Here is a 16,262-nt window from a genome sequence, read left to right on the forward strand (position 1 = left end):
ACAACTAAGTAACGCCCTGAAAGCCGCACATTCATTAAGGTTCGAGGTTGTTAAACAGCATACCACACTCTGGTAAAACCCGAAGATAAAATTCAAAAAATTTTGTGTGCACAAAACACTATGTAACTTCAAGAGCCCAAATCACTAAAGCCAAGTTTACACTACAGGACCGGCCACATGTATTTCAGGACAAATGGATGAATTCACGTTATATTTTAAGATCAAGGTCATTATATAGGTTTTTAAATGACTAAACACTCACTTGCACATATTTGAGAATCGGAATATCAGATAGTTGATGACATGGGGAGAAAAGCAATAAATCTGTTATACAGTGTGGCCGGCTGGCCGCGGTGTGTCACGTGACAACCATGACGCATCGTCACGGAAACAATAAAGGGAAACGTTCTAAAATAACAGTCGCCTTAACTCTGGGAGGTCAGCCAGAATGTTTTAAACTTATGTGTGAAAGGGTTATTTTAATTTTAATTAAATTTAATTCAAAATTTCATCTAATTTCCTCCCAACATCTATTTTCAAATAAAGTCGTTGGGTGACAGTTGGCGTCAGCTCGTGTAGTGTGTAATCTCCTGTTGCAGATCATTTACGTAGTGTCACCTAGTGTGAACACCACAACGACTTCAAAACTCCACAGCAAGTCACGTAACGTTTGAAGTCCTGTAGTGTAAACTTAGCAAAACAGACAAAACAGTGTAAGTTCATATTTTTCGTCACATGGGAAAGCATGTGTGATGAAACTTTTTAAATGTATGACTGAACGTTCTCTTTTGATAAACCAGCATTTCAAATGATTTTCCTAAGGTGTTTAACGTCTGCAGAATAATTTCTTTCAACATCCTGCTTGAGGTTAAATATAGTATGTTTTCAACTATTATCACCACCTTCTCTGACTCAAATAAAGCTACTATATGTGCTAAAAATCTTTGTACATTTTTGCTCTTCTGTCAGTTTTGTCAGAGGGACTATGCCACACTGTTGTAATGCAAACACATTAAGAACCATGGTGGCTTTACAGAGGGGATGTTTTTAGTCATTTTTTTTTTTTTTTCAACAAGGGGGATAGCATCCCCCTGCAAAACTCTTGTATTTCATCAAAAATATCTTAATTTGTGTTCTGAAGATGAACGAAGGTCTTACTGTTTTGGAACGACATGAGGGTGAGTAATTAATGACAGAAATTTCATTTTTAGGTTAACTAACCCTTTAAAATCTCCATGGCTCTTTAACATGTGATTCTAATCCACAGCAGCAGAGGGCGCTCGTGCTGCGTCAACAGTGAGGTATTAGATAAACATGAACCCTAATTATGAAATGACTCTTTCGTACTTCCTGAAACATGACAGGCCATAGCACTCACTGGAAATTATTTAAGTTTCTCAAAGTGCTGCTGTTTAGTGCCATATTTTCGATTACAGTTTTGTTCCTTGTTGCCACAGATAGGACGTTTACATTTGATGTGGACGCGGGGCTTCAGCTGGGAAAATGGGAAAATACAACAACCATTTCTCTTCATTTAAGTCCGCAACAGAGGAAGAATCTGCTGGCAAATTTCAAAGGTAACAAACAACGTAGAAATACTGAGTCCTTCTCTGCCCCGATCCCTAAGCGCAGTTTGACATGAAACTCATCATGTGACGTGAATAGATTTATCAGGAAGACATTTAGATACAGTTAACGGAGATAAGGGATGCGCTGTCAACATCTGTGCTTTAAATATTACAAATGTAATTGTAATGTAACTGTTGCAAATGTCTTGTTTTCATCTCTTTCATAGCGGCCATACAGATTCCCATGGTGTCATTTACTGAGACAAATGTGAACACGAGCGTGCTGCACGAGTTTGATGGGCTGCTGAGGAGGGGTGAGACACCATGAGTTACAACAGCATCAAACAGTGCTGTCAACGCAAGATTACTGAAACCTTCCCCTAATTGGTGTCCCATTATGTTTTTCCCATTACAAATATTGAAGCATTTCATAAAATTAGGCTCAGAGGCAGTGACATCATGTGGACCCTTTCTGTATTGCTTGAAAACGTCTCAGGTTACGCATGTAACCATGGTTCCCTGAGAACAGGGAACGAGACACAGTGTCTTAACGCATTTGGAGAACGCCTTAGCGGGAAACGGTGTCTGAAACGCTATCAAATCACAGCAATCGTATTGGCCAGCGACAGCCTATGACGTCACTACTAGTGCGACCCGAACACACATAAGGGGCGCCTAGAGAACAAGTCATCCACTTATCGTCTGAAGGGGCTGTTCAGCAGACGGCCCCGAGGCATGGCAGGGAGACGAGTGTCTCGTTCCCTGTTCTCAGGGAACCATGGTTACATGCGTAACCTGAAACGTTCCCTTTGGAAAGGGAACTCCCACTGCATCTTAACGCATTTGGGGAACGAATACCCACACCGCCATGCTGAGGGGAGTGCATGCCAAAGAATGGCTGTGACAAATATCAGAAACCATTTCGACTGAAAGGCCAAAAAACACTCCGCAAAGGCTGTCAGTGACAGCATTCCCTATGGCCACCACCCAAGCTATAAGCCTCAAACAGGCCTCCAGAAACATCTAGAGGCCTACCAAGGCCGCTCAAAGGCTTGGAACCAACAACTTCAAACAGAAGGGGTCCCTTTAAGGGAATTCTCAGGGGAGCATAGTCTACCCTGACTGCCACCAGGGAATCCGACCTGGTCCTACTTAGTAGAAACCTAGTCTGGCCAGCAACCTGTCTGTTACCAAAACAGAATCTCTAAAGCACTAGCCTCCAGAGGAGGGGTCCAGAAAGAGGGACTGCAAACTGGCAGTAACTGGAAGTAACCAACTCAGACCGGACGTAGAGATGGGCATCCTGGGGAGCAGAACTCAGTATAGCGCTTAGAACCCTTGCAATCGAGGGGAGTTACTCTGCTCAACCTAGGATCTACAGAGCGCTTCCTAATAAGCACTCTGGAGGCTGAATACTCTAAAAAGGGTCCCTAAAGAGAGACGTACCTCCCGCTCCAACAGGAGCTGATCAATCAAGGGAGTTCTTACTAAAAGAACCCTTTAAACCTCAGTGACCAACTCAGGGGCGAGCTCCTCAGCCTTCAATACTGACCTCCCAGGGAGGTCTCACGAGAGACCTTCAACCTTCCGATCAGACCTCAGGAGCATAGTACTCCAAAGAACGACCCTCAATGCGAGGGGAGTACCCACTGGACTCACCCGAGACGAATATTGACCAAGCTCAATGCAAGTACCAGGGAGGCTCCTAAAGAGCCTACACTCTGATATGACTCTCGGGAGTCAGAATACTATCTTAGCTGGAAGTGCTAAGGACCTACTCGACCCAGAGGATCTCCTTCAAGGTGGCCTGCTCGAGGGCCAACTACTTGGTAAAGATCTAGAACTCCAGGGCTAGTATCAGGGAGCCTGAGCTACTTGATAACCATCTGCTCAATTCTAGGGAACTAGGACACTCAGGAACCTAGCTCAACCCAGAGGATGGCTTTCAAGGTGACCAAAGAAGGCCAACTACTTGGTAGCAAATCTAACTCCAGCAGAGATAGCCACTAGAGGTATGCAGGCTTGGAATACTCGTTCGCATTGCCATAACGAGCCGTGTAGTCAGCATATTGCTTTCTACCCTTAAAACAAGGGGAGTACAAAACTATGCAACTGGTCTGACAAGGAGGCCTCAGTCAGGGCCTACTACTCTAGCATAACACGGCCACAGGCCCGAGGCTAATGCTTGAGCTCTAAGGGAGCGTGCTCAACTCGCCCTGAAAAAGGGGAGTACTCAACACGCTCGACTTGAGCATCACTGGTGTTGGGCACATATGGGGCACAGAGCTCTGGGAGCGAAGTGAGCTAACCCGAGAAAGGCTCAAAGGTAAAAACCTGAGCAAAAACTCTCACTCCAAGACGAGAAAAGCCGTCTGAGCTCAGCTCTGGAGGAATGGATGCCCCAACAGGAAGAAATTCCACAGAAGGGGCCTGCAACACTCGACTCCGCAATTTGATAATAATCAAGGAGCTTTTGGTGGAGAGATGCTCCAAGCTCAAACTAGCTACTACCAAAGCTCTGGAGAGCGGAGACTTCAGCATAGTGCTTTCCACTCTCTAATCGAGAGGAAGTCTAACAATGCTCAAGGACAACCACAGGGAAGGCTTTCAACGAAAGCCGACAACACCTGGCTATTTGTCTGTGCCTAACACCACCAGGGAACTGAAGCTCAGCATATCGCTTATACTCTAATATCAAGAGGAGTTTCAGCTCAACCTAGATACATTGAGGAGGCCGTAAGGCCTGCCACTTGCATTAATAGCCTAATGCAGAAGGCGGGCCCCGGCCGGGGATGACTCACACAAAGAGAGGAGGCGTACTAGGATCACTAGCTGCTAGTCTTAAGCTGGAGATGCTCTCCAAGGAGTAGCCTACTCCGGGCTACTGCATACTAGGAGGCGGAAAGCTACAGCTGAACCGCCTCTGTCAAAAAAGACATATTCCTGAGTACAAGCCTAGGCCGGATATCGGGGCGGCCCAAAAGAAGGGCCGCCACACACGCACTCATGACTTTCTTGGAGCTCAATGAAGTGGAGACTTCAGCCTAACAACTCTAAAGAAAGGAGGCCAGCTCACACAACACTCAGGGGAACTGACCACCTGGAGCTCAGTGGAGCGGTGGCTTCAACAAAACGACTCTCCAAGTGAGAGGAAACCAACACACTCACTACAGGGAATGTCCATCACTTAAGGACATAAACTACCTGGAGCTCAGTGGAGCAGAGGCTTCAATAAAAACTCAAATGAGAGGAAGCCAACATACTCATCATAGGGATTGTCAAGGTGGCCTTGCAGTAGACCAACTTCAAAGACCTCAACTACCTAGAGCTCAAATGGAGCGGCAGCCTTGAATAGAGATTCTCAAACAAGAGGAAGCCAGCTCACTCATCACAGGGTGATGTCAAGGGTGGCCCAGAGACGACACCTACCGTCATGATCTATCTGGAGCTCAGGGGAGCGGAGGCTTCAGCATATCGCCTTCTACTCTCTAAGTGAGAGGAAACCGCTTCACTCGACCTAGGCCAAACACCTCAAATCGTGATATTACCTGGAGCTCAGCAGAGCGTTGGCTTCACCAAACGACTCTCTTTAACGAGAGGAAGCCAGCCCACTCAACTTAGGAGGATTATCAGGGCAGCCCCTGAGGGCCGAACACCTGACATTTCAACTACCTGAAGCTCGGATGAGCGGCAGCCTAAAAAAACAACTCTCAGATTGAAAGGAGGCCATGCCATTCACTACAGGTGATATTTCATTCTTAATGCTACCCGCTATTAAGACCTCATAAAGAAAAGAGGCACGTAGTAAGGGTGCCATGATAACCTTTCCTAATAACGGGAGCTCCAGGGCCCCAGTTTAAATGCCCCAATACAAAAAGCATAGAATAAACATCCCCTTATTCCTTTCTACAGGGGGCTGAGGTCACTAAATTTGTAATGGCTCTCACAGAGGGAGAGGTAACCTAAAAAGAGCAGAGGCCTAAATGTAAAAATGGCCTGCCATACTCTGCAGTCTGAAAGGGTGCGCTCACTAACAAGCTCTGTGCCGGAACCACAGACGGGTTAAAAAAGGATGGAACCAACACATCATTGGTCCAGCCTCAGGTCTGGTGTGAAGCGCCTGGGATATAAAAGAATAAAAGCTCCCTATTATTCCTTTCGATAGGGAGCTGAGGTCACTAAATGTAAAATGGTTCTCACGCCATAAAAGGCAACCTGCAAAGCTCAACCTGTAACTACAGTAAATGGAGGCCTAAATGTAGATGAGGCCTGCCGTACTGCTGTAGACTGGAAGGATGCACTCAATACCAAGCCCTTATGCCGGACCAACAGAAGGGTTAATAATAATGGAACAGAACCCAACATCAGTCCATCCTCAGGCCTGATAAAAAGCACCTAATATGAATAAACACCCCCTTTAATCCTCTCCATAGGGAGCTGAGGTCACTAAAAATATAACAATTCTCACCAATGGTGAGGCAACCTACAAAGCTCAACCTGTGACAACAGAAAGCGGAGGCCTTAATGTAAAATGAGGCCTGCCATACTGCTGTAAACTGAAAGGAATAAACACTTACTAACAAGCCCTGCGCTGGACCAACAGAAGGGCCCTAATAATGGAACAAACTCATCATCGACCCAGCTTCAAGCCTGATATTAACAGTGTTTAAGGTGGGAGGGGAGGGATTTATAGTTGGAGCACAGCATAATCTGCCACCGCGTATGTCCTGCCATATACAGACAGGACCATTTTCTGCTTCATAACACATAAAGGCGAGTGCAGAAGGAAACACGCAACTAAGGTTGCCAAGGGAAACACTCAAGTGCGAGAAAACAGCCTTATACAGGCGAACGCGTGTGCTCCTAGTTCAAACAAACAATGCACAAGTAATGTGTGTGATAGATATAAAGCTTGCACACAAACCTACACATCGCTCGTCCAAACGTAAATAGAGCATTGCTTACTGATATAGAGGACGCATCCTAAATCAGCTAAACACTCTCATAACAAAAAACCCGTCCTGCTTCCCTCGAGAAGAGACAGACAAACAAGAGTGGAGCTTTCCTCGCCGGGAAACGCTCACAACGCGTGCCGACAGAACTCTCAAGCACTGGGCATGCATGCTCTAACAAAGACGCACGAGTCAAGTGTGTTACCAGGTAACTAAACATGGATGTGCACACTGACTGAAACGTCTGTAAATAGCCGTTCTTAAGCCGTTCAAAACAGTCCCAGAAAGATGAAAGAGGATGACTTGTTCTCTAGGGGCTCCTTATGTGTGTTCAGGTCGCACTAGTAGTGACGTCATAGGCTGTCGCCGGCCAATACGATTGCCGTGATTGGATAGCGTTTCAGACACAGATTCCCGCTAAGGCGTTGCCCAAATGCGTTAAGACGCAGTGCGAGTTCCCTTTTGAAAAGGAACAATGTAATCACACAATTCTGACTTGAAGCTTTAGACGTCCTAAATTTTGGTGACAGGGTAACAAAAATTCCAAACCTTATGGAATAAATAAAAATACAATTTAAAAAATGTAAACAAGCATTTTCTGAAGGTTAAGCGCTTATTTTCACTGACACTTCCTTCATCATTTTGTAATCATTATTTTTAACTGTATTTAAGGAAAGTAGCCACTTTTCCTTTAGTAATATTAGGTTTTGTATTGAGTGAAACTAAAGGACTGTTATTTAAGACTGGTTTCTTTCTCAGGACGCTGTCATAAGTGGCCTGGATGGACCTGCTGCCCTGTGAGACTGTTATTTTGAGCAACTCTACAAGCAGAGTCATTTTATTATTGAATTAGTCTGTAATATTTGCCCTGTGTGTGTTTTGTAGAATAGGTATCAGTGAGAAGGGTCAGGCCACAGTAAAGCTGAGTGTCAGCAGCACTCCAGGACATTCATCCATTCCGCCCAGAGAGAGCAGCATTGGCATCTTGGCTTCAGCCACAACAAGATATGCAGAAACCCCTAAAACACTTTATTATTGTAAAACAATTGGAAATACTGAAAAATTGATCTTTTTATTTGAAGTTTTTGTGTTTTATTTATTGCTATCAAGTTATTCTCAAAACAGTGTTAAACTGAGCTAAAGACTTTTAGCTAAGATGATGTTTTCGGTAACATCTTTTCTCAGATTGGAGGAAAATCGGATGCCCAGACTGTTTGGATATGGTCCTGAGCGTGGCACATTTGAACACCTGGCACATAAGGTAAAAGTGTTCAAGCAGAGGATTTTACAGGCTACGATTTATGACATACAGACTTGCTTTACAACAAACCATTTCTCTTATTTTATTTTGTAGTTTGGCCTTCCTCTCAGATTCATCACGTCTAATTTGTGGCTCTTCTTTCCGCTTCTAAGCAGGTAGTACATATTGTTGTCTTAATGCTGACTACAGTAATCAATATCATATCAAACTATATTTTATACAGGATTTTTCCTGCACTGAAAATTGTTTGGACCACCAAAGTTAATTTAAAGAGGACCTATTATGTTTTTTTTACATTTTCAACTTTCTTTATTGTGTAATGTTGCTGTTTGAGAATGAAAAAGGTCTGCAAAGTTACAAAGCACAAAGTCCACTCCAAAGGGTGGCATTCTCTATATCAGTGGGCACTGTTTATGAACTCCCTGAAACACCATGATTGTAGTCATCAGAAGATGCTGCTGAAAGAATTCAGCTTTGCCATGACAGGATATATGTAAAATATTTAACATATGATTTACTGCATTAATGATTAAATGCAACCAACACTAACTTTGTAAATAAGCATCTAAGTAAGCTTGTAAATACCCAGGAAAACCCCTGTCATAGTAATATAATAATAATATCGGTGTCCCTTTCATATGCAGGGTGTTGGAGAAAAAGCCTGACACAAATGCCTTTGTGAGGACCACAACTGCCGTCACAATGTTTAACTCGGGTGTGAAGGTGGGCCCTCTTTTTTTGTAAGTTCGCTAAGTTGTAGCATGAATGGAGATATGATTATTTCTCTTTCTCTTACAGATTAACGTAATCCCGTCATACGCTGAAGCTTTTGTCAATTTCCGTATCCACTCAGCCCAAACGCTGCAGGAGGTGAGAGGTCACGCTGTAGCCACACAATGACTCATTCAGCCAGCCCTGAGTCCAGGCTATAGTTGTTATAGCTCAGCTATTAACTTTTGCTCTTCACACCTTCTCAACCAGTTTCGCATGAATCACTCTAAATAAAAAACTAACTCTAGAAGGACAGTTCACCCATTCAAAAATGACAATTATGTTTGTGACTGAAAAACTGTATGACTTTCTTTCTTTAGTGGAAAGTGTCCATACAATAAAAGTCCTGTACTGTTTGTACCCCATTGTTTTTCAAAATATCTTCGTATGTGTGTTGAACTGATGTGAGGGTGATTAAATGACAGAACATTGATTTTTGGGTGAACTATCCCTTTAAATCAGACTCGGACTATAATGTTTACAATCACTCACTGTTTGATCACATCACATCCCCTTTTATGTCATCTTTTAGGTTATGGATTTGGTCAAGTCAACCATATCAGATGAGCGTGTGAAGGTAGAGATGGTCGATGGATTCGACCCACTGCCCATCAGCTCCTATGATGAGCAGGCTTTTGGGTTCCAGGTCATAAAGAAAACAGTGCAGGTCATGTTTCCTCAGCTCACAGTGGCCCCTGGTAAGTGAAGTCTTGCATTTCTGCTTAAGTGCCACTTACGCACATCATTGTCTCGTGAAGAGCCACTTTTAGCTGCTCTATGATTTCCTCTCACAGGTATCTGTGTTGGCAACACTGACAGCCGGCACTACAAGGACATCACCCGAGACATATATCGCTTTGCACCAACGTGGTTCAAACCAGGTGATCCTCAGAGGTAAGACACAGGAGAGTGGCTCTTTATACTAATGTAGTGGAGTATCCAGCTTGAGGGTACGTTTACACAACAACCATGTACTAACAAATGAGAAAAAGTTTTTCCTTTGTGTTTTTGAAAAGCTTTGTGTATAGACGACAACGTTGTCAAAACAATCTCTGTTTATACAGAAATGACTAAAACAACTAAAAACGCTGTATTATGCATGCCAGGCCAGTAGTTGGCAATGTTAGAATTTGGCTTATGTAAATAATGTGTAGTAGCGGTGCAGTAAATCTACACTTTGTGAAGGGTTGATAAACTTTTATCTTGAGCAGGACAAACACAGTCCTGTAGTCCGCCATTGTTGTTTTGGTTGTCAAGTACTCGCCCATGCCTATAGACTAAACACATAATATGTATGAGATGACGTTACCATTTTCACAAATCTGCATTTTACACGGAGACGATAACGGTATAATTTTAAAAAAGGTGCACTTTGAAACCTAAGTTTCGTATTCAGACCCCAAAATGCAGTTGTGTAAATAAACAGTCAAAATCCATACAAAGTATTCTGTTTTTAGTTGAAAACGGTGCCCAGACATCAACATAGTGTGGCCCAGATCCGGCCCACATCTGGTACATGTGGATTACACGTGGAACAGATGTGGGCCGGATCTGGACCAACACTAAGTTGCTGTCGGGGTGTCATGTAAACGGTCCCTGAAACATCAAGTTTTTATATGATCAAACGTTCATGTTCCTCCTTTAGGTTCCACGGTGTGAACGAGAGAATCTCCATTAAGAACTATGAAGAGATCGTGCTGTTCTACTTCCAGCTCATCCAGAATAATGACATCAGGAAGTTGCCGCCACCTCACAGTAGCCAGCATGAGCTGTAAATGGTGAGATGTTACTTGCACTAATCTCAAGACACTGAAGGTTAAGAAACTAAGCTAAGGGAGCTTTGTTTTAACAGATATGAATTGAATATCTGGATAAAATTAATACAGCAGCTTTAGAAAAAAAACTAAAGAATTGAAGGTTGTGAAACATTTCAATCATAAAGATTCATTCTTGCATTCCTTACTGAACGATTTATAAAACACATCACAAGTTTGCTGTTTGTCAGGTGTTGACAGCAGGGCATGGGTGTAATTAACCCTGCACTTAGGTTTACATTACATTCAGGCATTTGGCAGATGGTTTTATTCAAAGTGGCTTACAGTATACAGTATGTGTATACTATAAATAATGTCATATTACATACATACTGTATGTATTTCTATTTTAACTAATTGTTATTAGTAACGTCTGACCAAATAATTATAAGTTTGTTGACTGAATGTTAAACATAAGCAACCCTGACGAAAACAAAAGCATTGCTAAGCACAATTACACTTCAACTGAGCTTCACAGAAAAAGAATAAGCTAGCTATGTGAATAAATCAGACAAATATGGGCATTGTGATGATGAATTGATCATTAATGAGTGATGATTAGTTTTCTAGATGAATAGAATTTTCCACAATTTTGAGTGTCACTTTTTGTGTTTGAAAGTGTTACTGGGTTCAGGGGAGAGCTGGAACAAACATCTCACTTGTTATCTCTGGTTAAGTCTGCTTCAAAACGCAGTTTATATTTCTGACTTTACACTGTCAGACTTGCTGCTTTGGTGTTTTGGACCAACTTTCTGAGAGATTCATACAACACCCGGAGCTCTCCTTATAGTTATTCCACTATTTTTAATAGTGTTTGCATTTTTGGAGATTTTATTGAAGGTTAACGCTGTGGTACATTTTCAAAAATTGCAGTATGGGCAATAGATATTGTGTTAGACTGGAGTGATTTATTATGACATCCTTTGATCAATTATGTCTGGCTCCATAAGCATTTGCTTCTGGATATCACTTGCATCACAAAGCTGCAGCTCAACACAGTTATTGTTTTTGGTTGTTAGAATGTTACTTTGAATTCTTAGTTATTTTTTGCACTGAAAATTACTGTAAATGTTGTTCATTGATTATTTTTATGAAATTGATTTAATTTCATGAACGGAAATGTTACATTATTAATAAAAAAAATGTTAATACAAACATAAATGTGTGTTCTTTCTTATTCTGCTTTTTTTTTTTTCCTGATAAATATCCTAACATTATCTAAAAAAATATCTTATCTAGTAAGATCGAAATTCCTGATAGACACAGAAGCTCTCACAGACACTGTGCAACAAAACAATAAAATTGCTAATCTGAAGAAAAGATCATGAAGAAAGGACAGAGAAATTTGCCAAATCTTCTCTGCTCTCATCGTAAACCTCCCTCTCCCCACTCCTTTTCTTATCACCCTGTCTGAAAGTTCACTAAGAATGTCTATATACCACATATGATGTACTGTATCTTGTGCATCTATTGCTTTTTCCCTTTCATGTTTGGTATAATTTTAAATGTCTCACTTACATTATGAGAAAGATTGAAAACTCAGAAGAAATCTGAAATCTGAGAATGCTTTCCTATCCCTGTCCATCTTGTCCAACCAAAGGGCCTTCTGTAATTTACAACTTTCCCTTAAATACCCAGATCAGAAAAAAGATCTAAGTGGTAAAAGTCTAAAACAGGTAAAACTGGGATTCTGCAACCAGAAAACCCCCTGACAGCAACATAGTGTTGTCCCAGATCCGGCCCACATCTGGTCCCCGTGTAATCCACATGTACCAGATGTGGGCCGGATCTGGGCCACTCTATGTTGCTGTCTGGGCCCCAGCTCAGTGCTGTGTGAGTCTCTGGAGCTCTGCATGTAAAACACTGACACACTGCTGTGTGTCTCTCCGATGTCAGGTATGCATCTCTCACTCTTAGATTCATCTTGGAGCAATTGATGTTATGTATTTATAATTTCTGAATTGGATTCTCATTGTTTAATTATGTAATTGGCATGATACATTGTTAACTGACAAATAAAACGTTATATTTGATTTATTCTGGGCTCTTCTGAAATCATTATGACTAGTAGATTATGTAGAGGCTGATGTTACTGCAAATCTGTGTCCAGCATAGGTCAAAGCAGTAGGCATGTCATCTGAGACTTTCTGAACTTGATCAATGACTTAGAAAGTTGTATGGAAATGACTAAACCAGTGGTTCATCGGGTCCCTAATAAATGAATAATTGAAAGTATGCAATCATACTCTAAGTGTAAAATAAGTGGACAATTAGTGCTTTTTTAATCATGCTAGTTTTAATCAGACAAGTTAGACTAAAAGTGAGTGCAAAGACCCAACAAAATAGTTTGCAAAAGTAGTATTATATCATTGGCTGTCCATGTTAAATTTGAAGACATTAACACAAAACTTAAAGGTAAAGAGTGAAATTATTGCACCACTAGTGCACCTAAATACTAGTACTTCAAAAATACTGCAAAGATTCCACACATTTCCTTTTTAGGAGTGAAAGAGTGATAACGTGAGGTTAATTCTTAGGCCAGTCGCAGCACAAGCAGTTGGGATTGAAGACGGTCCCTGTAGGGCAACTCTGTACAAAGGTCCTGCCATTAGCACACTGAATGAAGGTCAATGGGTCAGCTGGGTTTGCATAAATTCCCTGTGGTCTGCCTTCACAGAACTCTGCTCCTGTCGGTACAACATGAGGTCTAGTAGATTGAGCAGTGGATGCTGTTGTTGTGGCCTCATAGGGCACATGTGTTGTATTTGGAGGGAGAAACTCTGGAGGAAATTGGAATTTGATATTTTATCTCAAGTTTTCCAATTATTAATCTGGTTTATTACACGGCTCCCTGGAATACTTGATTCTGATTGGTCAATCGCGGCATCCAGCGGTCTGATATTTCCTAATATTTCGCTTCATCCATGGCAACAGTTTAAGAGTACAGGTATCATTATGGACCAATTTCAACTTGAATCAATATTTCATGCCCGCGTATTTATTTATTTGGGGAGTAGCCGTGCAATAAAGGGATAATGTACAGTCAGTTATTATCGCAAAATAAACTGACAAGGTAACGCAGAACAGACTGTACATTATCTATTCTTTATATAACATAATCATGAGATATGAAGTAATAATTTATATAAAAGTCAAAATGATGAGACTATGTCATTATGAGGTAAAATGTGATAAAATTATGACAGTTGAAAATTAAAACAGAAGTCGAAATTGAAGTCTGACAGTCGAAATTATGGCAAAATTATGAAATAAAAAAGTCTACTAAGTCATACTCATATTAAAAATGTCATACTCATCAAAATTATGACTATGTCATGAGAACAGAAATCGAAATTGACATACTAAGTCATAATTATGAAAAAGTTGACTTGAATTTTTTTGTTGAAATTATGGAGATACAAATAATGATCAATGTCCAACCTTTTTCCATTTATGTCATAATTTTGACTGTTTATCTCAATTATAAATTAGATTCTCATAATTTTGACTTTTCATGTGATAATTATGATGTATCAAAGCATGTTTTTTTTTCTTATGTGGTGGGAATAGGCTTCTATAAATATGAGATGTACCAGTATTAAGAAGTGAGCGGAGATGCCCAATAAGAGGGTAGTTGCCCTGCCCACAGAACTGTCCTGCGAAATCATCGAGATCCAGAGCCCAGACGAAAGCTCCCCCAAACTTGTTCTCCTTCAGGTAATTCACCTGTAGCAGACCAGATCTAGTTATTGAGAGCATGAGAACTGCATTAAATTGTATGTATTTTCCAACCTGTATGATATATTCACCTTAGTCGTATAGCTTTCCTTGGTGTCAAATCCCACCCAGTCCTGTCCCTTGGTTGCATAAGGAACTTTCTGATCATCAATCCATTGCATGGTGGTTCCTTGAAGGAAAGGACAGATCTGATGGGAGAGGATCAATCCATAACTCATCTGATATTATTGTTCACAATATTGTACTATAATGTAGGTGCTAAGTGTTAGATTGAAGATAAGACCTCATAATAGGACCAGAATCCGGCCTCTCTGGTGAAAGTTCCAGCTGAGGCAGGTCCACTAGCTGGAGCTCCGACTCCACTGGCTGCAGACGTCAGGCGAAACGTTCTTCCATATGCTGCAAACCCCATCCTCAGCTTCTCCACAGGAGTGCCCTGATCTCTCCAGTATTTCATTGCAAAATCCTGCATTATCATGATGAATCAGTTATTTCTTGTTGCATGTTGTCAGCTGCTTGTTATTTGCAATTACTCATAGTATCATTCACAGATCATTTATATGTTATATATTATGTTATATTTCAGAAGTTTTACAGTAGGATATAAGGCCTTATACAGTATTTAAGTAGATATTGTCTCCTGTGTCTCCAGAGCCACGGTACAGAGGACTGTTGTGTCCAGTGACAGTGTCCCATGAGCCATGGAAGTCATAGGTCATGACATTGATGAAGTCCAAATACCTGCATTACAAGAGGGAAATAGCGAGTTCATAGTCAGCGTCCATTTATACATTAAATATTACTAAATGATCATTTGATTGGCATTTTAAGGGATTCTGTCCACAGCATAATCATATTTCATGATTCAAAGTGAACAAAACTCTTCATGAGACATACTTGGCAATTTCTGCAATTTCATACGCAGCATCAATGTTTCCTTTCCCAGCAGCCACTGCAGCGGTGAGCATGAGTCTGGGACGTCCTGTGGCAGCACCCTCTGCCGTATAAGCTTCCAAGAGTTCCTGTTATAGTCACATATTTGCAGTGGATTAAGACCTTTTTTTAACTCAATGTAAATTATAATCCACGTTGAAAATCTGCAATTCAAAATCTAATATAAACCTAGAAATAAATAAGCATGATGTAAAATAGAATGAAATATTTTTGATTCTGCCCTATTTCTAGGTCACTTATCAAATGAGTAAAATAGTGACATTGATCATGTGACTCTTTGTATAGACGGTCAAATTTCCTTCTGTTGAAGCTAAAGTTGCTCTCTCGTCTCGTGCTCGTCTCAAATAATGCTGGAGAACATGATCATCTTTTAAACAAACTTGTGGAGTTCATGAAGCACAAGTGCTGCTGTCATTAAGGAACAAACCAAATACTTTCTAAAAATGTTGAAATTCATGTTCCTCTTAAGTTTTTGTTATGCTGATATTTTTTTTATTTACATTTTTAGGTAACACTTTACAATAAGGTCTCATTTTTAAACATTAGTTATCAGTAAAAACAATGAGCAATACATGTTTGAAACATTTGTTATAGGGTTAGTTCACACAAAAATAAAAATTCTGTCATTTATTACTCACCCTCATGTCGTTCCACACCCATAAGACCTTTATTCATCTTCAGAACACAAATTTAGATATTTTTGTTGAAATCCAATGGCTCAGTGAGGTCTCCATTGCCAGCAAGATAATTAACACTTTCAGATAACCAGAAAGCTACTAAAGACGTATTTAAAACAGTCCATGTGACTACAGTGGTTCAACCTTAAAGTTATGAAGCAACGAGAATACTTTTTGTGCGCCAAAAAGAAAAACGACTTTTCAACAATATCTAGTGATGACTGATTTCAAAACACTGCTTCTGAGCTTTACGAATCGAATCAGTAGTTCGGAGCGCGAAAGTCACGTGATTTCAGCAGTTTAGCCGTTTGATAGGATATCCGAAACACTATTTCGAAACAAAAGATTCATAAAGCTCAGAAGCAGTGTTTTGAAATCAGCCATCATGAGATATTGTTGAAAGGTTGTTATTTTGTTTTTTTGGCACACAAAAAGTATTCTCGTCACTTTATAATATTAAGGTAGAACCACTGTACTCACATGAACTGTTTTAAATATGTTTTTAGTAGCTTTCTGGATCTTGAGAG

At 40.8% G+C, this 16,262-nt stretch overlaps 2 protein-coding genes across 5 annotated transcripts in view; one reads left to right on the forward strand and one right to left on the reverse strand.

Moving 5' to 3' along the window:
• Nucleotides 1–16,262, reverse strand: part of LOC127505034 (acidic mammalian chitinase-like) — a 43,615-nt gene that overhangs the window by 25,788 nt on the left and 1,565 nt on the right. For 2 of the 3 annotated variants that reach the window (XM_051880285.1, XM_051880286.1), the window contains exons 6-10: nucleotides 15,002–15,126; nucleotides 14,722–14,845; nucleotides 14,388–14,570; nucleotides 14,176–14,292; nucleotides 13,960–14,092 (exon numbers count right to left, since the gene is read on the reverse strand). In XM_051880285.1, coding sequence (XP_051736245.1) covers nucleotides 13,960–14,092; nucleotides 14,176–14,292; nucleotides 14,388–14,570; nucleotides 14,722–14,845; nucleotides 15,002–15,126 — 682 coding nt within the window. Of the gene's footprint in view, nucleotides 1–12,640; nucleotides 13,147–13,959; nucleotides 14,093–14,175; nucleotides 14,293–14,387; nucleotides 14,571–14,721; nucleotides 14,846–15,001; nucleotides 15,127–16,262 lie in introns of those variants that run through there. The other variant, XM_051880284.1, reaches the window with a different exon arrangement.
• LOC127505037 (N-fatty-acyl-amino acid synthase/hydrolase PM20D1.2-like) lies at nucleotides 1,342–10,459 on the forward strand. 2 transcript variants are annotated; one of them, XM_051880288.1, is made up of 10 exons: nucleotides 1,342–1,577; nucleotides 1,796–1,882; nucleotides 7,280–7,317; nucleotides 7,406–7,781; nucleotides 7,875–7,936; nucleotides 8,426–8,504; nucleotides 8,580–8,651; nucleotides 9,085–9,250; nucleotides 9,347–9,446; nucleotides 10,198–10,458. In XM_051880288.1, exons 4-10 carry the CDS (start codon nucleotides 7,677–7,679, stop codon nucleotides 10,325–10,327), a joined length of 714 nt encoding a protein of 237 aa, XP_051736248.1. In that variant the 5' UTR covers nucleotides 1,342–1,577; nucleotides 1,796–1,882; nucleotides 7,280–7,317; nucleotides 7,406–7,676; the 3' UTR covers nucleotides 10,328–10,458. The 2 variants fall into 2 exon arrangements, with proteins under 2 accessions (XP_051736248.1, XP_051736249.1); XM_051880289.1 differs by lacking the exons at nucleotides 1,342–1,577; nucleotides 1,796–1,882; nucleotides 7,280–7,317 and having other exon boundaries at nucleotides 7,696–7,781; nucleotides 7,875–7,935; nucleotides 10,198–10,459.

This window comes from Ctenopharyngodon idella, chromosome 22 (assembly GCF_019924925.1).
Source record: "Ctenopharyngodon idella isolate HZGC_01 chromosome 22, HZGC01, whole genome shotgun sequence".
Classification (NCBI taxonomy): Eukaryota; Metazoa; Chordata; class Actinopteri; order Cypriniformes; family Xenocyprididae; genus Ctenopharyngodon; species Ctenopharyngodon idella.

What these genes read in the sequence shown, in the direction of transcription:
- LOC127505037 (XM_051880288.1), top strand. Translation starts at nt 7,677, where the DNA reads ATGATGTTTTCGGTAACATCTTTTCTCAGATTGGAGGAAAATCGGATG. An exon ending in TGTTTAACTCGGGTGTGAAG is followed by an intron (nt 8,505 to 8,579) that starts GTGGGCCCTCTT and finishes TTTCTCTTACAG; the next exon opens with ATTAACGTAATCCCGTCATA. An exon ending in AAACCAGGTGATCCTCAGAG is followed by an intron (nt 9,447 to 10,197) that starts GTAAGACACAGG and finishes TTCCTCCTTTAG; the next exon opens with GTTCCACGGTGTGAACGAGA.